The sequence below is a fragment of the Rhinolophus ferrumequinum genome, chromosome 19 (assembly GCF_004115265.2).
Source record: "Rhinolophus ferrumequinum isolate MPI-CBG mRhiFer1 chromosome 19, mRhiFer1_v1.p, whole genome shotgun sequence".
In the NCBI taxonomy this organism is placed as follows: Eukaryota; Metazoa; Chordata; class Mammalia; order Chiroptera; family Rhinolophidae; genus Rhinolophus; species Rhinolophus ferrumequinum.
The window spans coordinates 17591812-17614881 of record NC_046302.1 but is presented as its reverse complement, the minus strand read 5'-3'; the positions used below and the strand labels follow the sequence as shown (position 1 = coordinate 17614881).

General features: G+C 34.2%; 1 protein-coding gene across 1 annotated transcript in view; it reads right to left on the bottom strand.

Moving 5' to 3' along the window:
- The window catches only part of MIB1 (MIB E3 ubiquitin protein ligase 1), a 109413-nt gene that overhangs the window by 58935 nt on the left and 27408 nt on the right, over positions 1-23070 (bottom strand). Inside the window, exons 4-8 of the mRNA XM_033087096.1 lie at positions 15927-16031; positions 13696-13762; positions 12172-12376; positions 4760-4943; positions 1258-1402 (exon numbers count right to left, since the gene is read on the bottom strand). Of these exons, the coding sequence (XP_032942987.1) occupies positions 1258-1402; positions 4760-4943; positions 12172-12376; positions 13696-13762; positions 15927-16031 (706 nt within the window). The remainder of the gene's footprint in view (positions 1-1257; positions 1403-4759; positions 4944-12171; positions 12377-13695; positions 13763-15926; positions 16032-23070) is intronic.

Sequence of the window (23070 nt, the reverse complement as noted above, 5' to 3'; positions counted from 1 at the left end):
AAACTTCCTTTCAGGTTTTAAGCATACCACGCTGACTCTCTGAGGCTAATGCTACAGACTTCCGAATAAATCAACAAATTGACAATTATGATTCAAAAGCAATGCAATCTCTATAATCTCAGGAGAAAGCTTTTAGGGACAAACCAATTTTCAGTTGAAAACAGACATCTGAGTGGTAACAACATACTTTAAAGGTGCCGATTGGTTTTGACTAAAACAAGAAAGGACCAGGGATTTACAAAGATCCTTTCATAAGATATTCTTTCTAAATAGCATTCATCAGTAGAGAACCTACCCAGTTCTTCTCCTTTAATTCTTGGATCTTTTTATTGGAAAGCAAAGAAATCACAAAGTGGGGCAGAGGACAAACACCAAGTCTACACTGCTTGAGAGAAAGATATTAACTACCCTTCACTCTTTTAATTTGTATATAGTCAACCTTTTCTGATGCCATTTGACCTCAAGGTAAGACACCACCAGATTTAAACTTTAAGCACACTAGCAAATTATAGCAGGAAAGAAATAGAAGCACAGGAAGAAGAAAGCAGTACAAAGCAAATTTGGAGGTCACGCAATGTTTTCCTTTACTTTCTTATTACTCACAGTTGTGGTTCTATCTTCTTTTCTGGATCATAATGTACACCAGTAACTTATAATTTATTATGGAATGAACTGAGTCTGTACATAAAGCTGGAGCATAAAAGGAAAAGACTTTGAGCATGAGTCTACCCAAGCATCCAGCATATTCACATCTCAACATGGTTTTCTAGTCATTGTAGCTTGCATAACAATGCTTATAGTAGAGTAAAAGACAAAACAAGGCAGATATATAAAAATATCCAGAAAGAAAGCCATCTGCAAGCAATAATGTTGATAATGAAAAGAAAATAAAACAGTCTAAGAAAGTGATGGTTCTTTGGCAGAAAAGAAAAGTTCTGACTAAAGAGGAGAATGTTGAATTTCAGGTATCTTAGATTTGATGTGGAGCAGCCCTTGATATAGCCAAGAAAAAACACATATGTGTGGAACTTTTCCAGTGCACACCTCCGCCAGAACAAAGGTTATTCATTGTATGATAAAAGAAAGAAAAAAAACCTTTAGTAAAAGTTTAAAAGGTAGTTAACATTCAAGCAGAGTTACATGATCTGGGAAAAAATGAAGAACACATACAACATTATCTGTAGATGAGCACTGGGAATTAGCAATGGTTCTAATGTGAACCACATTACTTTCAAAGAAGCATGAAATACAACATACCACCAGATGCGTTGCTAATGGCTGATCCGGCAGACGCTACCTTGGAAACTGCTGCTGGATTATATGTCCAAGATGTGCCACAAACTTCCACCTTTAAATCACTGTCTGAATAAATCTGTTGTACACGGCCAACTTTACCTAAAGTCTTTAAAAAAAATTATATTCATGCTTTCAAGTCTAAAGTATATGACATAAAATTTTTTACCAGTTTTTACATGTTTAAAGGATTTATTTTACTTCATTCCTAAAGAAAATACTTTTAAAGGATAACCATATTCAAATGGATTATTTATTAGTTACAAACTTTATAGTTTTAGGTATACAAAACAAAGTAACAGACATTGACACCCCTCACCAAGTGATGACCCTCCTCCCCCAATCTATTACCCCTCTGACGTCGTGTTAAAAATTATTTTAATAAAGAAAACTACTATACTTCCACAATATAAAAAAATAAATCATAAGTCTCTCTTATTCATAAAAGTTCACAAAAGTTTGATTTTTGATATTTAACCCTTCTTTTTTTTAACCCATAAGATAACATCTTGAGAACTTTTAACTCTAGTACAAAATCCACCATCTAGCCTAAAAATATAAAATCTAATTTCTTAAAAAATATATATATTTAAACCGAAAAGAGTTCAAAGCTTACATCTGTTTCAATCCCTTGTGGAATCGTGCCTGATTCAAAAGCATGTGTAGAAATAACACGCTTATTAAACATGAAATAAAAGGGGCAATTAGGTAAAGAATAATCAGCAACAGCAGCACTTACCATGTGGCTAATGCTGTTCAAAGAGCTTTATATGTATTGACTCACCTAATACTATAACCCCAAAAGTTAAGTGCTATTATTAGCCCCATTTAAAACTTAGTTCCAAAACCCATTCTTTTAAGCACAACAGAATAGTAAGTAACACTAGAAAACTGAAGAATAGTGACAATATCTGGCTACTTCCTCGCACAGAGAAGAAATTACCCTTGACTTGTTTTCTCTTTTGACCTCTCCATGGCACCTGACCCCAACTTCTTGAAACTATTCCCTTGATTTCAGGATGACAGTCTAATCCTTCTGCCTGTTCCACCCCTCTCTCCACTCACTGACTCCTTTTCCTTTTTCAAATCCCTAAATCTGCTCATTCTCCTCAAATTTGATTCCTTCGTTTCTAACTTTCCTTTCTTGAAAATTAATCCACTTTGACTATCATCTTATTTCCAAAGACTCCAAAATATACTTCTCTAACCCTATTTATCCCCCTCCTTGCCCCGCAACATACACCAATTTTAACTTCTCATTAGACATTTTCAGTTGGAATTTTCCAGCATCATCTCAAGCTCTATGAGGCTGCATTCTTTGTTTTTTCCTCAATTGTTCATTATGGAAAATCTCAAACACACAAAAGTAGACAATAGTATATTAAATCCTCATGTACCTATCAACCAGTTTTAACAACTATTAGCTCATGGCCAATCGTTTTCCCCTACCCATTTTCCCCTCCTTTAGTATTTTATCATGTAAACTCTATCTTTTTGAAAAACGTATCTACAATACTATTATCAACCAGCCCAAAATTACCAATAACTCTATATTTTTAATAACATAAACTACCAGCCAGTGTTCAAATTCTCAATTGCCTTATAAATGATAATTTTTTTTTCAGTTTAAATCAAGTTCCAAATAAAGTCTATACATATTTTTTCTTTGTAAATTATTTGTTGAAGAAACAGGGTTATTTATTCTATCAAGTTTCTTACAACCTGAATTTCGCCAATTGGTATAGTTTAATAGGTTCATCTGACTTTGTATATAGTAAGAAACCCTTCAAGTTGACTGCTAGATCTTTTCAAATGACCTAGAAATCTTTGATAGTGTCCTTGCTGTCTAGTATGAGGCTCATCTTGTTCACTTCCTGTCAAAGAGCTAGAATTAGCCATTTCTCCAAAGAGCCCTAGTTCTTTACAGAGGGAAAGGCTATTTCGAGATCATAATCTGAGCACTGAGGTTGGTTATTATTACTGCAACGGTCAATGTTTCTAGGTCTGTTCATGGACAGAGTTACGAAATAGGGTTTTGGTATTATTTTTATTCAATATTTCCAATTCAATTCAAGACTACAGGGTTTTTACATAACCTCTTCTATACTACATCTGTATCTCCTTTTCTCACTCTGATCATTCTGGTTCTCAAGGTCCCTGGGGATAACAGAATTAGAATTATCCTATCACTACTCATTTGTTTTTTTGGCATATTACAAAAACAACAATCTCAAAATAAGACTATCAACACTATCACAAACAATTAGATTTCTGAAAATTGTTAAATATTTCTTTTTCCATGCAGTTCTGCAGTATATATTCCTCCTATAAGGATATAAAGACAAATTACTGTGTTTAAAAATCACTTGGAATTTCCTCTCTGTACGGTTTTGCCAACAGGAAAGACATTCAGGTTCATTTGTTTCTATTTATTTTCCACTTTCAGGAGTTTTCTTTTTGAATTTACTTTTGTTTTGTAATTGTATAAAATATGTATGTGTTTTCAAATCAAATCTATAAAACAAGACATATTCAAAAACATCTCCCTTCTACTTTTGTCCCCTACATCATATTCACTTTTTATATACATTTTTTTACTTTATGATTAATACTTGCATTTTCTTTTTAAAATAAAGTTTATGTTAAAACTTTATATTAAACTATATTGTCCTAATAATATTTACAATAATATCCATATATATAAACATATGTACAGAGGGTCCAAAAAAATGTATACACATTTTAAGAAAGGAAGAAACTATTATAATTATGCTGATGGTAACCACTTTGAGCACCTCTTGAAATCAAATGTGACTTGTAGTCATCTTTTCTTATCAGCATATATTGAGTATTATAATTTTTTTTAATTTATTGGGATGACAATTGTTAGTAAAATTACATAGATTTTAGGTGTACAATTCTGTATTACATCATCTATAAATCCCACTGTGTGTTCACCACCCAGAGTCAGTTCTGAGTATTATAATTTTAATACAGTTTTTTCCTTTCTTAAAATGTGTATACATTTAACTGGCACCCTCTGTATATATACACACACATGCAAACCTTTATTCCCTCTTTTAAAAATATTTATGTATTGTCTATTGGTTCCCTAGTATGAACAATATTAAAATTAGTAATTCAGATATTCTTCCTCTTATCCTCTTTCTCCCCTAATATTCTGATTTTAAATAATAGTATTTAGCCCCAAGTAATGCCTTACCCATATATTACATTCTCCACTAAGGATTCTAACAAAAAATACTAACTGTAGCCCTTTTTGGACATTCTTTGGCTAATTTAACTGGAATAAATTAGAAAATAAAAGGCATAAGTATGCCTGCCTGCCAATAAAGAATACAATTCTCAAAGGATTATGCTAATTTCATTTCTAAAACTAAGTATTTTTTAAAACTTCATAAGCACAGTATAATTCCTAGTCCAAAACTAATTTATGTAAACTTACTGGAAGCATAGCTTCAGCCCACTCTCCATGTCCTCTTTGTAGAAGTTTAATTCTTTCCAGATCATAACAAACTTGTACTAGATCACCCACTTGAAATTGTGAGGTGCCTCCTTCTGCACCTTGAGCAGCATCCCCACTTCGAACAATGTTTGCTTTAGTGAGAACAGCAGGATTGAAGGTCCACCTGAAGATCAAAACCAAAACTCAAAATGGGTAAGTTTACTTAATTTTAATACAACATTTTTTGTTAAGCCTTACAGGGAAAAAAGAGTAGAGCAATCCTTTGCAACTACATCCTGAATGATCTGTACTTTTTTATAATTTTATAATACAAAATTGGGAAAAGTCATTGTAATCTCACCACCCTAATATGATATACTTCTGTCTAGATTTATTCTCCTTTGCATATTTTAAAAAATTGTTATAAAATATATATTCATCATCAAAAATTAAAACATTTCAGAAGCATGTAAAATGTATGAACCTTGAGAAGGAATATACTTGCTAAGAAGGATTCCTAGTGGTTAACTGGACCCAAAGTCATAACTAGAGTCTAGATGCCATTGCTGACAGAGGCTTCTCATGCACTCTGCATTTCAAGGAAAAGACACAGACTGAGCTACCAGTCTCCTGCACTGTGTTCCTGCCTTCTGAGTCAACCTTTATTAAGGAGTTCCTAGTATCATCTTTCAACCACTAGATTTAGACCTGCCCCATCCAATCAGAGCTGTGCAGCTATATCCTCATTTTCATCTATACCAACCAATCAGAGCTACTTCACAATGACCTATTAGATAGAACACACTATTCCAACCAATCGGAACCATGCCATTTGGACCAATCAGAACTGTGTAATTTGGATCCATTATTTGCATCAAAATGGGTAAATCTACAACCAGGGTGGAACTTTCTCTATAAAAGGCAGCCTGCCCTTTGTCTGTGTAGAGCCCACTTTTGATTTCCACCAGCGGCTGCATTTTCAAAGAGTTTGTTTGCAAACTCTTCACCTGAATAAAAGTTTTCTCCTCTTTCCGTATTTCAGATTGGGAATTTTTGTTTACAAGTGCAAGTTCCATATTATACAAACACAGCAGATCACCATTCCCCATCCCACTAGAAACTGCTGTTAATACTCCATTGTGTATCCTTGCAGATTTTCTATCTATATACTGAGTGACGGTTATAATGTAGAGTTGTTTTCTTTTTCATAAATGGGATCATTGTATAATTCTGTGACTTCTTTTTTCTCAAAAAATGCATCTTGGTAGATCTACTATTCAATGTCACAAACATGGATCTACTTATTTCAATTTAATGGCTACAGAATATTCCATAGCATGGATATACACTAATGTACTTAACCTTTCTCCTACTGACTATCATTTAAACTATTTCCAAATTATTACCATTACGAACAATACTATAAAGAACATCCCAGGGATAGTAGGTTAGCTCAGTTGGCTAAAGCATGCTGCTGATAACACCAAGGTTGCCAGTTCGATCCCCGTATGGGCCGAACTGTGAGCTGCGCCCTCCTAAAAAAAAAAAAAAAAAAAAAAAAAAAAAGAACATCCCTAGAGAAAATTATGTTAAGTGAAATAAGTCAGTTGGAGAAAGACAAATACCTTATGATCTCACTTATATGTGGAATCTAAAGAACTGAATAAATGGGCAAAGTAAACAGAAATAGTCTCTGAGATATAGAGGAAAAAATGATGGTTGCTAGATGGCACGGGGGTGGGAATGAGGGAAAAGGGGAAAGGATTCCACAGCATAAACTGGTAACTACAATAGTGCCATGGGGATATGAAAGACAGTTTGGGGAATGTAATCAATAATGTAAACACTTTGCAGAGTGTCAGAGGGGCACTTGTCTTATTAGAGAGACCACTTCATGGACAGTGTAGATGCTTGACCACTGCACTGCACACCTGAAGCTGAATAATATTGTATGTTAACTATAATTTAATATATATATGTATGTATGTATGTATGTGTGTGTATGTATATATATATATATATGTCTATATATATAGTCATGGGATATGGAGTATAGCATAAGGAATAGAGTCAATGGAATTGTAATAGATACATACGATGTCAGAGGGGCAACAGACCAGGGGAGGGAGGTTATCATTTTGTGAGGGATGAAATGTCTAACTATTACATTGTTTTGTACATCTGAAACTAATAAAAAAATCCCTACATGTACATTTTCATGTGTACATGGGCACATGGAGTCAGTATTTCATTAAAGATTCTTAGAAGAACTAACTAATCAAAGTATTTGTTTACAATTCTGATAGAGCCAAACTGCTCTACAAAGAGTACACCATTTCCCCATACCATTGCCAATCTCATGGATAAAAATAGTATTTAGTTTTAATTTGTCATGCATAGATATTTTACATGATTGTAATCACTGTAGCAAAACAAATTTGGATTACAATTTCTTCTTTCCTATATATAAGCATTTTTTATGCTGCTACCACTTTCATAAACCATCATTTTATTGACTACTTAATAATATTCCATCAAATAGTTGTACCACACTGTATAACACATTTCCTCTAGTCCCAAATGACACTCCAAAGAAAAAGGGTTCTCTAGTCAAATAAGCTTTTACAATATAGCCATTAGCATATAAAAGACTGAGAGGCCACAACATATAAAAACCTGTTTACTGAATTCCTATAACCACGTAAACTGCTTTCTGAAGCAACCACAAAGAGAAAGAAGTGTCTCTGACCAGTTAAGAATAAAACTCAGATACACAAAATTTTCTTTTCACCCTTATCAATCACAGTGCCCTTTACTTCACTCAACATTCCAAACTTACTAGACCTATGATAGCCCCTGAACACAGCAGTATTTATTCAAGTTGTTCCCTCTGTCTACAATGTTACCCTGCCGTGGTGAATACCGAGTCAATCTCTCAAACTTATTCCAAATGTCATTTTCTCTCTGAAGTTCTCTATGATTTGCCCAGATGAAATGACCACTCTTCTTTTGTACCTTTAGAATAATACCCTGAATGCTCACCTATCATAATTACTTACAACATTTTAATAGTTATTTCCGGTTTTGTCTACCAAACTAAAAGGGAAACCCCTTCAAAGCAGGGGACCACGTCTTAACTGTCTTTGTAATTCTAGCACTAATCCCAGGGCCTAACACAGTACTTAATAAATTAGTACTTAACAAATTTTCATTGAATAAATAAAAAATAAAAATATTATTTTCTAGAACTCAAATGTCATTACTACTCTTTAACACCATTGTCCAAAGAAGAATTTTGAAAAAGAAAGAATTCTGTTAGTAATAATCCTAACTTGTGTTAACCTAACAAGATAATATTTAACACAAAATGTGTTATTATATAACTAATCTGAACTTAATTTATGTTAAAAGTTTGTCCTTTTTTATTAACAGCTTTATAAAATTCACATACCATACAATTCACTCATTTAAAGTGTGTAATCCAGTGGTTTTTAGTATATTCACAGAGTTGTATAACCAACTACCATTATCTTATTTCATTGTCATTACCACAGAAAGATACCTCATAATGACTAGCAGTCACTCTGCATTTAACCCCTCCCTAGCCCCTAACAACCAGTTGTACACTTTCTGTTTTGATGGATTTGCTTATTTTCAACTACTAGTGTTGAAGCTCTTTTCATAGGTATATGTATAGAATGAATTGTGTCCCTCCAAAATTCTTTATGTTGAAGTCCTAATGTGACTGTATTTGGAGATAGGGCTTTTAAGGAGATAATTAAGGTTAAATGAGGTCATAAACATAGGATGCTAATCCAATAGGATCAGAGACCTCATAAGAATAGGAAGAGGTACCAGAGATTTCGCTCTGAGCATGCACGGAGAAAAGGCCATGTGAGGACACAGTGAGAAGGCAGCCGTCTACAAGCCAGGAAGTAGTCACACCAGAAACCAACCCTGAGGGCACCTTGATCTGAGACTTTCATCCTTCAGAACTGCAAGACAACAAATTTCTGTGGTTTAAGCAACCCAGTCTGTGGTATTTTGTTATGGCAGCCCTAGCAAACAATACAGTGAGCTTATTGGTCATCTCTGTATCTTCTTTGGGAAAATATCCAAATCCTTTGCCCATTTTTCAATTGGGTTACTTTTTTTTATTGAGTTGTAAGATACAAGTTCCTAATCAGACATATGATTTGAAAATATTTTCTCCCATTCCATGGGTTGTCTTTTTCACTTTCTTGATAGTTTCCTTTGAAACACAGAAGTTTTTCATTTTGATGAAGTCCAATTTATTCATTTTCTTTGGTTGTTTCTGCTTTGGGGGTCATACCTAAGAAACCGCTGCCTAATCCAATGTCATGAAAATTTATGCCTGTTTTGTTCTAAGAGTTTTATAGTTTTAGCTCTTAAATTTAGATCTGTGACCCACTTTGACTTAATATTTCATACGGTGTTTAGCAGGGGTCAATTTCATTCTTTTGCATGTTGATATCCAGTTGTTTCAACATCGTTTTTTAATTGTAGCTTTATTTTTTAATTAAGGGATAATTGACATTAAACATTATATTAGTTTCAGGTGTACAACATAATGATTTGGTATTTGTATATACTGTCAGCACCATTTGTTGAAAAAAACTATTCTTTCTTCTATTGAACTGTCCTGGACCCTTGTCAAAAATCAACTGACCTTATATGCAAGGGCTTGTTTCTGGACTCTCAATTCTATTCCATCAATCTACATGTCCATCCTTATGTGAGTAATACAGTGGTTACTGTAGCTTTGTGGTAAATTTTGAAATAAGAAAATGTAAGTCCTCCAAACTCTGTTCTCTTTCAAACTGATTTGGCTCTTCTGGATCCCTTGAATTTCTATATGAATTTTAGGATCAGTCCACCAATTTCTGTAAAAAAAACACTCTAGGATTTTGATAGGGATCATGCTGAATCTGTTGATTAGTTTGGTGAATACTGCCATCTGTTATAGGTTAGATTACATTCCTCAAAAAGGTACACTGACATCCCAATCCCTGATATCTCTGAATGTGACCATATTTAGAAATAGGTTCTTTACAGATTTAATCAAGTTAAAATGAGGTCTGGTTAGGGTAGTCCCCTAAATCCAATGATTGGTATCCTTATAAGGTCATGTGAAAATAGCTTTTGATTATTTTCTATGTAAAAGATTATAGAATTTCCATGAGTTCAGCTAACTTCCTTCTGTCTCCTCAAGGTTCTTCGCTCATGGATTGTTAAGCTACCAATAATGGCTTAACAAAAACAGTAGACTGAGGGATTATTTATGTGGCTCTCAGTCTCAAACGATCTCTCTAGAACTGTCTGAACTTGACTAGAAATTGATTTGAATGCATTTGAAAATAAAATTTGTACTCAGGGAGAAAAAAAAGTCAAATGAAGACACAAAGACACACAGATTCACAGGGGAGAAGGCCAGTGAAGACAGAGACAGAGAAAGGCATCTACAAAAGCCAGGGCACACGGAAGACTGCCGGCAAGCACCAGAAGGTAGGAGAAAGGAATAGAATAGATTCTCCCTTTGAGCCCCCCCAAAAGATCCCAATCTTGCCAAAACCTTTCCTTTAGACTTCTAGTCTCCAGAATTGTGAAAGAATAAATTTCTGCCGTTTTAAGCTACCCATTTGTGGAAATTTGTTATGGCAACACTAGGAAACTAATACACCATCTAAACAATATTAAATCTTCCCATCCATAAACATGAGATATATTTCCATTTATTTATGACTTCTTTAATTTCCTTTAAAATGTTTTACAGTTTTCAGTGTACAAATCTTGTACTCTTGGGGCTAAATTTATTCTTAAGTATTTTATTCTATCTCATGATATTATAAATGGAATTGTGTTCTTAATTTCATTTTTAGGTTCTTCATTGCTAGTATACAGAAATACAACTGATTTTTCTATATTTATCTTGTATCCTGTAACTTCGCTGAAATCATTTATTAGTTCTAATAGTTTTGTGGATTCCTTACGTTTTCCTGTACATAAAATCATATTACCTGCAAACAGAGATGATTTGACTTTTTCTTTTTCTTACCTAACTGTCCTAGCTAGATTCTCTAGGGCAATATTAAACAGAAGTGGGGAGAACAATCTTGTTTTGTTCCTGGTCTTAAAGGAAAAGCACTTAGTCTTTCACCATTGAGTATGACGTTAGCTGTGGGTTTTTCATAGATGCCCTTTATCAGGCTTCCAGTTCCCTTCTGGTCATAGTTTAGAGTTTTATGTAAGGGTGTTGGATTTGTCAAATGCTTGTTCTGTGCCCCCTGATATAATCATGTTATATGAACACAATTAGAACTAATTCTATACTTTGGTAAGCAATTTAATTTTTCTCATTCCCTATTTAATCCCTCCCCTAAATATCCTCAGAGAGTTTCTTTATGTAGATGCTAGTAATAAAGTTTGACAATTATTCAATTTTTTAACTACTGCTTTTTCTTTAAAATACCATATACAAGTAAGTTGGATATATTTTAGCCTTTAGGGCTAAGGCCCAGCCTCCAAGAAACTCACCACCTCAAGATCAAATAAGTAACCATTTTAATAGATAATAGGAAACTTAAACAGACGAGTAACATATGTATACATGAGGGGAGGCGGAAGGAGAGAGGAGATTCCCAAAGTATATAAACTCAGTATTTATAGGACGCAGAGGACTTATTCCAGAGAAAGAGGGAGAAAAGGAGGAAAGGGTATTCTGCATGGAGAGAGTGATATGTGCAAAGGAAGAGAAGTGAGAAAATGCATGCAATTCTATGTTGCTGATAGGGATTAGTGTGTGTGTATGTGTCTGTGGCAAGAGAGAGCTGTGTTACCAAGATCTAACCCTGGAGATACCGGCCAGGGGAGTTTTAATACTATCCTTTTTATTCAGGATAGACTGACAGGGTCCATTACCAACACCGAACTTTTGCTATACTTCCACCTAATTATGATACAATGTATTCTGCTCCCTGAAGGAAAATAAAGTGCACAAACATTGTATCATTCATATAAATTCTGTCTGTCTCTCTCTGTTCTTATTTGTTCCCCTCCACCTTCCCAACATATTCTGGATTTTTATCTACTAAGAGCTCATTTTAAAGAGTCTTTGGTTATATCACATTATTTGCTTTCTTTAAAGCTCTTTACTCTATATATCGTGTTTCCCCGAAAATCCTAGCCGGACAATGGGTTCTAATGCATCTTTTGTAGCAAAAATTAATATAAGACCCAGTATTATATTATATTAATTAAAATAAGACCGGGTCTTACATTAATTTTTGCTCCAAAAGACACATTTGAGCCGATTGTCTGGCTAGGTCTTATTTTCGGGGAAACACAGTACTAACTTTATTTGCCATTACTGAAAATTAAAAAATATCACCAACCTATTGCCACTTGGATACTGTACCACAATGTCATGATCTTCATCAATGCCACAAACAGTTCCAGTTGTAGTCAAAGTCTCAAACATGCCATCAGTCCATCCTCCATGACCGTGCTGCAAAGACTGTACAATTTCTAGGTCAAGATCTATATTTACCAGGTCACCAATCTGCAATCCACCAGGATTCCTGTTGCCATTTTGTTCACCTGTAAAGGAGGGAGTAGATTTAAAAAAGAGAGAGAGAACAAAAAGTCACAGCAACAACATGCAACTGCATTATTTTTAAACAAGAACAAGCTCTAGGTTTTTAGTTTTAATTACCATATTATCTTAAAATGTTTTGAGAATATACTGTATCAGATTCTAGAGCTAGAGATCTTTTAAAAAGACAACAAAACAAATATCAGACTGAAAAATTGAAATAATGTTATGATTTATAACAATGATTGAACAGGAGCAGAATCTGTAAAAGACTATGCAACCTTATATCAGAACACAAAGTTCTGGATGCTGAAAAAATTGACTTTTCTGCCTGGATGACTTGTTAATTATCACCGCATCAGAGCCAGAATAACTAACTTTAATTAAAGAGAAACCTGAAACTACTTTTTAATCTGAAGTGCTTAATACTATTTTTTACCAAGGGTTTTTGTGATTTTTACCTAAATATTTTTAAATATTTCAGAGTCCATTCCCTAGATTATTTTCAAAGCAAATTCTGGGATAAAGGATTCATGATCATAAAACACTACGATGAGGGAACCAAAATGTGTATGTTGATTCTATACTTTTCTTGCGAAGGCAAGACACAAAACAAGAAAGTTTCTGAAAGCAAGAGAAATGGATGATCTCATCAAAAAGAAGTATTTCTTTGACATTCGCCTTTTTAAAAATAAGGTATGCTGCAAGAAAACAGCACTTTTTGACAAACAGGCAAATCCAATGATTTGGAAAGAGGAACACAGAGTTCACATCAGAAAGGAAAGCATTCAGAGACTAAAGGCTTATTAAAAGAATGTGGTAAATGTTCATCATGACAACAATAAAGAATTTATAAAATGACGGTAGTTTTGGTTTTCTTGTTCTTTTATTTTAATGATATGTGAAATTATATTTATTATATTACCTTAATCTTGGAGCTGTTCTTATAATAAGAAGGCAATTTTACAGAAATTCTAAGGAATTTATAAGTTTTAAATTGTCAGATCCCATTTACTATATTGTAAGAGATCTAACATTGATAATCTAACACAAAATTTTTCAACACTGTAAGTTTATGCTTAAAAGATAAGTTTCAAATACTTTATGACATAAATGGCATATCAATTCACAAGATATGACAGCTCAGTGTCTACATAAATCATTTAAAGAGATGAAATTCTTTAAAACAAAAATAAAACAAAAAAGTATTCTTTGAAATAGCTTTAATGGTAACTAACTTTTAAAAAAATCCAATTTAAGTGTTTGTCTGATTCCATGATCTCTGACCCATTATTCAGTAATTTTCTCTAGTCTGCTAACTCACCTAACACAGGGCAGTGATCTCTGTAGAAAGAACCTCCTTTGGCATCCTGGACACACTTCAGATCAGACTAAGAAGAAAAGAAACCAGAAAAATCACCCTTGAAAACTTCAAGTATAGCTCAGTACCTAGAATAGGCAAAAATATTCATTCAAAACATACCCTCAGCGGAAGAGTAGCTCTGGGTTAACAGGTATACTAAACATTGCTTTCTAAAGCACCCACCAAAAACTATAAACCTGATCTACAGATAGGACATACTTTATTTACTTTTAGCTTCTTTTAAAGGTCAAAATTGAAATGCCTGAATCTTTACCATTATAATATTTTCAGAAACATGCTAAAAAGGGGGGGACTCTAACAAATACATAGATTTAAAGTATACATACATAACACATTCCAATTTAAAGATACTTTCACCAAAAAAGAATTCAACTCATTTGATCTTTCCAATCAATTTTATGGGATATAGAAGCAAACAGTCTTTTGATTCCTTATCCAGTTAATTTTCCTATTTACATCAACTTTAGTCCTTACTTCACCATAACTCGGTTTACTCAAGTTCGTTCCCACTTAGCTTGTATAAGAAAATAAATTATTATTTAAGTATCTGAATTGGGAGGCAGTGGTCGTATACTGAAAAAGTAAGAAAATGTAAACTTAGAAGAACAACCTTGGGAGCTACTGTGAAAAAGTAGGTTTACTTAAAAGTGCCTAATAGTACCTGATATATAGATAGATAGATGTACGTACGTTTGTATAACAGTTAATCAGTATATACTTATTCTATCAAGGAAAGGCGCTCCTTTACACACACACACATACACACACACACACACCCATGCACGCACAAAACCCAAATCTTTTATAACTCCTTTGCCATTAGAGCATCACATTTAGCTAAATCCTCACCAAAAAAGACACTATGATCAAATTGTTTTACTGTAATATTGAACCCAACAATTTCACTTCTAGGAATCTATCCTAAGGAAATATACCTATAAATGTGCAGAGAGGTATGTACAAGGATACTTGTTGAAACACTGCTTGCAACAATGAAAAAAAAAACCCCAGATACCTATCAACAGAAATCTCACTAAATAAATAATGGCATAACCATACTAAGGAGTACTACTCAGCCATCAAAAAAGAATGGAACCAATCTCTAGATATAATACATATTAAGTACCTGAGCACATACAGCACGTAAGGCTTCATTTGAAGCAAGTTAATAAGTAGTCAGCATCCTACAAAAATCCACAATTTAAAAATGGAGAGGCATGAAGATAGTAATGAAAAATTGATAACCAATGCTATATACAATTATAAATACTGGCAAGTAAAGTATTTGTTTAGATTCACATGGTTGGCTTTTATATACAAATGGAATAAATTAAAGCAAAGGGACAGCGGGACATTTTTACCTTCTTAACGAGGGACATAAAACAGTTGAAAAAAAGTGAAATTTAAAGAATTCTTTCAATGAATGTATTCAAGATGGAAAAAATATAAAAGGCACATATTGGCATTAATATCATGTTTAATTATACTCTATAAATTAAATAGTTGAGGTCATCATTTGAACAATGATCCGTGAAGAGCAGAAATACAGAGCAATCCATTGAATAAACCATATTATTCTCCTGAACACTTAAGTAATTCAAAGTGTTTCTAGGTCGATCATTTTCAATTATCAACACTACACTTTTAAAATACAGTGGGGGAAAAAATCTTCTTAAAAATAACTTAACACCTATTGTAATTCATTTTTATCAGCCACCAAAGCCTAAGATACAAATATACCATAAAAACCTCATTATAACACTATTCTCCATGTCCATGCCAAGCAGCAGCCTAACAGATGATTCTACATCTTTTTGGTATTAGTAAATAAACCCGACTTGCATTTAAGGAATCAGCTCCATACAATCAATATATACTAAGTTACCCAAACATTAACTGAAGGTAAAATCAGATTGACTATTAAACAGTTCAAACAAATGTAGTAAAAATGCAAAGTTTATCGCTTCTCGGCCTTTCGGCTAAGATCAAGTGTAAAAATGTAAAGTTTATTAAATGTTCTCTTCATAGATTTTCCATCTTATTGCATATTCATGATTCAGATGGCTGTATTCTGACCAAAAGAGATGACAAAAGAAAAAAATAAGGGCTATTTTTATTTCCCTTCCTTCACCCACTCAGTATTTTCCTCTTCTGTGGTTCTTACTACTTACCATGCCTTCAAAGCCCACTCTGTAAAGGTTCTTAGCACCGTTATCCCAGAGAACATATGCCGCGCTATGTGGGCTTGATGCACTCCAGTCTTGGATTTCCGTTACCTAAGGGCATTTTTTAAGAAAAGAATTTTTTAAAAAAGCAAGGGGAAAGGTTAGTTCTTTTAATTATGTTTATATCTTAAAAATAGTTTAAGCTATCATCCTGTGAAACAGGATAATGAAAAATACTTATTTGTTAAATATGTCACTCTTAATATATAACTGAATTATAATTAGAGGTATTTTTCCAGAATTATAAGGTACTTTCTAAAACCACTGTAGAAATTTTAAATTGGGAGGCTTAGTGATTACAATAGTTTATCAGAAAATACACAATTCAATACAAAATTTTAAATCTTTACCTTTTTTTAAATTAAAATGCATTGGGTGATAAAATCTTTACTCTTAAAGAGTTCCTTTTATGAACATTGTAGTCTTTTAAACCCATTCATTATTCAACACAAAACCTGAAATCTTTGACCAAATACCCAGAATGATTCAAGATCAACCTGCTCCCTGGTCAGCTAAAAGCTTGACAAGCACAAGGCTCAATGGCAATGTTCAAGAAGACGTGACTGATCTTGTTCCTCCAGCAGTTCCCTCAGTTGGCCCCCAAAGCAGGCCATCTAAGCTACATCATCATGCTTACAATGGAAACCCAGACATAATCTCTACACCACGCATGCCACCAGGAGGATTCATAAACTCATTCAATATTTAAAAAAAAAAAAAAAAAAAAACTGGGGTTACTATTGCTTAAGGGCCAAGAATCAACTACACAAAAATGATATACAATGAGCACTAAACTGGGGTATTCTCACGTAAACCAGTCGACAGTTAAGATTGGAAAGTTGCATGTGCAATTGACTACTTTTCTCTATCTTGATACTTATGATCAGCCGTCCTTCATAGTTATTTAGAATGGATGATAAATATAATTTTTGAGACATGGCCTTAAAAACGGACTATTATTTCAAATAAGATATATAATGACTCTTTCATTTTTAACCCTGTAACTAATGAATAATTTTGGCAGCTACGTACTTTGTGGTGCTTTTGTAGAGATAAAGCTTTTATGTTTAACATTTAATCAACTATTTGAGAAATATTTCAAATTGTTGGTAAATGAGTCCATTCTTTTCAATTTTGAAATAAATTATACATTAAAAAATATAAAATATGTAAACTTTAAAAAATAATTTTAAAATGAAGTGAACACCGGCCTAAGAGAAAGAATATTACCAGTACTTTTCCCCTGATCAATCCCACCCTTTTGTCTCCTAACAGAGGTAACTACCACCCTGAATTTAGAGTCCATCATAGCCTTGCTTTGCTTTATGATTTTCACAGCTAACCACTGTATAACCTTACAAAGCAAGTTTCTAATATTCTAAAGTGAAATACACAATCTTTAGGAAAAAGTTCCTTCTGATTCTAATACAGTCAGATTCTGCTTCCTTTGTTTTAAAAAATGCAATGCTAGATTAAATGTCTATTTTTATAAGGGGGACAAAAAGCATTTGACTAACTAAAAATAAAGACTACAAATTTTATTTTAATCGACTTTATGCTAAGTTTCAAATTACTTGGGATATAAGCAAGTTCGTTAGTCAAGCTCTGAATCACTAAATGAAATTCCTTCATTTTTAATATGATTTGATTATTGAAGAGGAAACAAAGTAGAAAGCATAAGAAAATAACTACTATCAATTTTCTACTTCGAATCCTGATTAAGAAGTACGCGCAGAATGGATGCTAAAACCATTAGCTAAAAGGTAGCTGAGAAACTCTATAAAGGATCAAACTGACCATACCTGCATCCATTGATCATCTTTAATCTTAATATCACTAATACGATAATCAGACTTTATATGACTCCTGATGTGATACAATGGAAAGTACACAGCACCACTTATGAGGTACTGTTGCCAAAATAAAACTAAACCTGAACCTAATCAAGCCTCTACATCTAACAACTAGTTTATAAGAATACAAGGGTTAGAGGAATAAGTTTTAAAATATCATAAAGAATCAATCGGCCAAATCCAAAGAACCTGGTTTCTTCAACAAATAAATGGCATTTAAAAAAAAAATGTTGATAATTTTTTAAGTTGGGTGATGGGTGCATGGGAATTTGTTACACTATTCTTTCTACTCTAATGTATGTTTGAAATTTTCCATAATAAAGTTCTTTTAAAAAGAAAAATATATCTAGTGTACCCATATGAAACACTTAATTGATACATATTCAAAAGCATTTGTAAAATAAAAAGTCTTAAAATACTAACATAGGAACATAGGTAGTGGTTCTTAAGAAACCCTTTAAGAATATACTATTCACTTCCATGATGTCTTTACATCATGTTTGCCGAAGACTACACTTCACGTTTACTTTTTTGTGTGAACAATGTCTTCACCATGCAAATCATGGTAAGAGTGGTGTGCCATAGATTGCATGAATATTGCAACATCAGCCTGCGTTGGTGTATACTCCCTTAATATAGTTACTGTTAGCCATATGGTTGAGCACATGTAGTAATGAGGGTAGGGTGGGAATCTTGAACCTCAAAAAAAAAGAGAGAGAAAGAGATATAAGAAAAAAATATACTATAGACCAGGGGTGTCAAAACTTTTTTCAACGTTTTTTCACCAAGGGCCATATGCGGTAAAATACACAAACAGCCGGGCCACTCACTCGAGGTGAAGTACGTATTGCCCCACCTGGTTTATTTAAGTATACTAAATATATTTTGGGAATTTGCTGCGGGCCAATTAACAATGGATTGCGGACCACAGTTGGCCCGCGGGCCACAGTTTGGACACCCCTGCTATAGACTATTCATAAGGGTTATATGAGGGGACAGGGACACAGCAGCCAGCATTGAAAGGAAAAGGGGACTTAAAAAAACTTTCTTCATTCACACACACACACACACACACACACACACACACACACGGTAAAAAAACAAAAGTCAAACAATATAAATTATGCTGGTTCTCAAACATGTCCTTAAACAATGTTACCTTGAAGACTTATTACATAAAGTTCCCTCACTCAGAGTCAAATGTGCAAGATTGTTTCATTTATTTTTCCTCATTTTGTTCTCAAAATGCAACATGTATTGAATTGTAACAAATCAAAAATGTAATACTGATGACTTTGTCTCAGCTTCAAGAATGCCTACTTTTTATCACCCAAGAGTGCCAATATAAGAAAAGCCAAGAAAGTTCCATTTATGTGCTTTCAGATTTTAAAAAGCTGCCCTCAAAAGCTGATGAAGAAAGAATTTTCAACCTCCTAATCATATAACTAAGAATGGGGAAGAATATAAAATTAAAAAATACTTAGAATGAAAGTATTAAAATTTTACCTCTCATGAACTCTTTCAGAAAAAGTTACTACAATGTATATTCTACCAAAGGAAAGAATAAGCTAAGTAAGATGATGTAATGAGATACAGACAAGCGAGCCAGCCAGGATGCAAAGGCATCCATCAAAGGGGGTTTCCAGGATGACTGCTGGGCACCAGGCGATAAGGGCAATCTACACAAATCACAGCCATGTAATTCACAGGCCAATGTTGAAGGCTCTATCAGCAAGATCCCCCACTGCCTTTATTGACCTGACGACACTGCCCAAGTGAGCCTAACCCAAATTTCTCAAAGTGTATTTGGCTTGTTGGACTATGTAATGATGAAGTTCCCACTCTCTCCTCCACCCTCAATTCCCTGTCACCTAGATCAGCTGAGGTATCTCAACTCACCCTACAGAATATTCTGCTTTTGACCTACTCCTAAAACTTTGAGGCAGATCATGCTAAGTTTAGAAGCAAACAATACATAGTAATCCATTCCCTCTGAACATATTCCTGCCCAGTGCCCAGCACCTGGCCCTTATATCTGCCCTGCCTGATGCCCTGTGTTGAGCCTTGTTTCCCAGGACTCCCTAATGACCTTGCCCACTGACTACCCCAGGACTCCTAAAAATTCCCAGGGAAGCAAGACAGGTTATCCAGGCACTCTATTCAGTTTTATATTTTCCTGGGAGCTTTCATCTAAAAGTGGCAGCATCCTTAGAATAGCCAGATTTGTGCTTGCTACTTGGTTTGTCAAAAATTGAATCTTAAATGTAGGACATAGCACTAAGTCATGAAACAATAAAGAAAAACAATGAAATAATAACAGCAAAAAATCGGGGTGGGAGGGCTTACAGCTGGGAATGGGTAAAACAGAAAGCTTTTAAAGGTACTTATAACATTCTATTTTTTAATCTACATAGTGGGAAAAGTGCTCATTTTATTACTATTCTTTAAACTTTTACATACGAGATGTGATCATAAACTATGATGAATGTTTAAATAAAATAATTTTATTACAGTAAAAGACACATTGCCATTAACCTTCCTCAAAACACTCCCGCTCGCTATGCACACACTTATCCCATCATTCTTGCCACTTTCTGAAGCAGTTCTGCAAATTCTCTTTCGTGTGTCTTTAGTTGCGCTGCCATGGCTGCCTCGATGTCCTGAATCGATTCAAAATGTTTACCACATTTTGCTGGGTATTTTTGCCCAAATTTGTGAGGGAAAAATAAGGGTGCGCATTATACATGAGTAGTACTAATTCTGTATCTATATAAATGTTTTTAATTATTTTATTTACGCTTGTGAGTTAAAAATGTAACTGTAGAAATCAACAATGATATCTATATGCAAAATAATACCCCAAATACAATAATCGGTTTTATTGAACTTACAATGAACTTGCAACAACGAAGAGTTCTTGGCCTTCTATGATGCATAAATATCGAAAATTGGTTACTGGTACATAAAATTTCTTGTACCTTTTATCTGTTCTTGTGTGTTGTAATTATTTGTTACATAAAATGTCTTGTACCATAAGAAGTAAAAAAAATAAGTGCTGAAATTCCTTTATAATACAAAAAACAAGTACCTAAATGTAGACAAATATTTGAATTAAGAAATTAAAACGAAAGATTTTTTTCCCTGAAAGTTTGGGCCCAAAACATGGGTGCACATTATACACAGAAGTGCATTATACACGGAAAAATACAGTACCTTTCATGGTCATTTTGACTTTGAGGAAAAGCCAGAAGTCGCATGGTGCCAGATCCGGTGAATAAGGTGGATGAGAACACACTGTAATGTTTTGATTTGACAGAAATTGCCGAAGCGATATGTGACATGGAGCCTTTCCGTTGTGATAAAAAACATACGGTGAATGCTGCTGCTGGCTGCATCCAACGTAAAGGCAAGGATCCTCAATAGGAAGAGGCCCATCAAACCTTAGTAACAATATGTGACCATTTTCAACTTGTTCAGAGCTATGGAGTATTTTAAAGTGTGCTGTAAATCATCCTCCATCATGACAACACTCATACTCGGTATCACACATCACTTCTGGTATACGGCAATTTCTGTCAAATAAAACCATTATGGTGTGTCCTCATCCACCTTATCCACCGGATCTGGCACCATGCAACTTCTTCCCCAAAGTCAAAATGACCATGAAAGGTAAACATTTTGCACTGATTCAGGACATTGAGGCAGCCACAACAGCACAACTAAAGACACTCAAAAAAGACGACTTCCAGAACTGCTTCAGAAACTGGCAAGAATGATGCGATAAGTGTGTTCAAAGCGAGGGGTGTATTTTGAGGGGGATTAATGGCAATGTGACTTTTACAGTAATAAATATTTTTATTTAAACATTCACCATATTGTTTGACCATACTTTGTACATTTTAAACGTTCCCATGTGACACAGGACTGCTATAAATGATTGTGAAAGTTGTTCACTGCACAAGGGGCCTCACCAGTGAGGAGAGCAGGGGCTGGCATCTAGCCCAAGTTCCTCTTACCAAGATCCCATGTGCTGCAGCAAGGCTATTCCTATGCCCCCTCCCCCAAAGGAGTGCCTTTCTCTGCCATTGCTTTGCCAAGCATGTCCCCATAGCACTCCATTCATCTAGAGGTGGCACCTTTTCCAAGTTCACACTACCCTATTTTGCTTTTTAGCACAGTGCTTCTCAAACTTTAATGTGCATATAAATGACTTAGGGATCTTGTTAAAATGAAGAACTTCACTTAGAAGGTCTAGGAGAAAGGGGACCTACTACATTTCTAACAAGCTGCCAAGTGATACCAATGCTGCAAATTCACAGGTAACACCAACAGTCACATAATTTATATTCCTATTTTTTGTCTGTCTCCCCTAATTCAAACACAGATTTCAGGAGAATAGGAACTTTGTGTCTTTTCTTTATTGCTATATCCCTGATGCTTGGAACAGAACCCTGCACATAATAAGTATTAAATTAATATTTACTGAATATTTTTTAAAGCAAAAGTTTGCTTCCTTAATAAATATCAAAGTACTTGAAATATAATGGCTAAAATATATCTCTCTGGCTTCCAAACATTAAAATTAGACCTTATATCTTAAAATGAAATCAATATAAAATACTCTGACTTTAGAAAACATCTATTTGAAAAAAACATTTAAAATTCTTAACTTCAAAAGAATCTATATAGCACCAAGTAGTACAACAGAGGCTTTCAAGTTCCTGTGAGGAGTTCCTCAGATGACACAGACTTTAAAATCATCATTCCTCATTGCCAAAGACAATTCTTCAAGAAAGTAACAGTGTGACTGATAATGACTGACATTTAAGTCTCAATTGTGAAATGTTCCTCATTTCAGTACATCTAGCATAACACAGAATATACACATTCAATATTTATTGACTAAATCAATGAATCAATAATCAGCAAAAGCAACATAAAATCCAAAATGAATAAAACCACAACCCACTTAGCCTAGAATCTCTGGCTATCCCACCCCAGTGAAACATGCTCTACAAAATTTCCTTCAGAATAACTGGTATAATTGAGCCCTAGACAGCCCTACAAACTACCTAAGAAGGGTAACAGAGTTAAATTAAGGTCCTTGAGGAAATGGAATACAAAACAAGTAAATTTAAAGGAAACGTTAATAGCAAGAAAATGGAGAACATGAGCTACAGCTTATGGAGGGCTGGCCCAAACAGGATGTTCAGAAGGCATTCTGGGCACAAAATGGC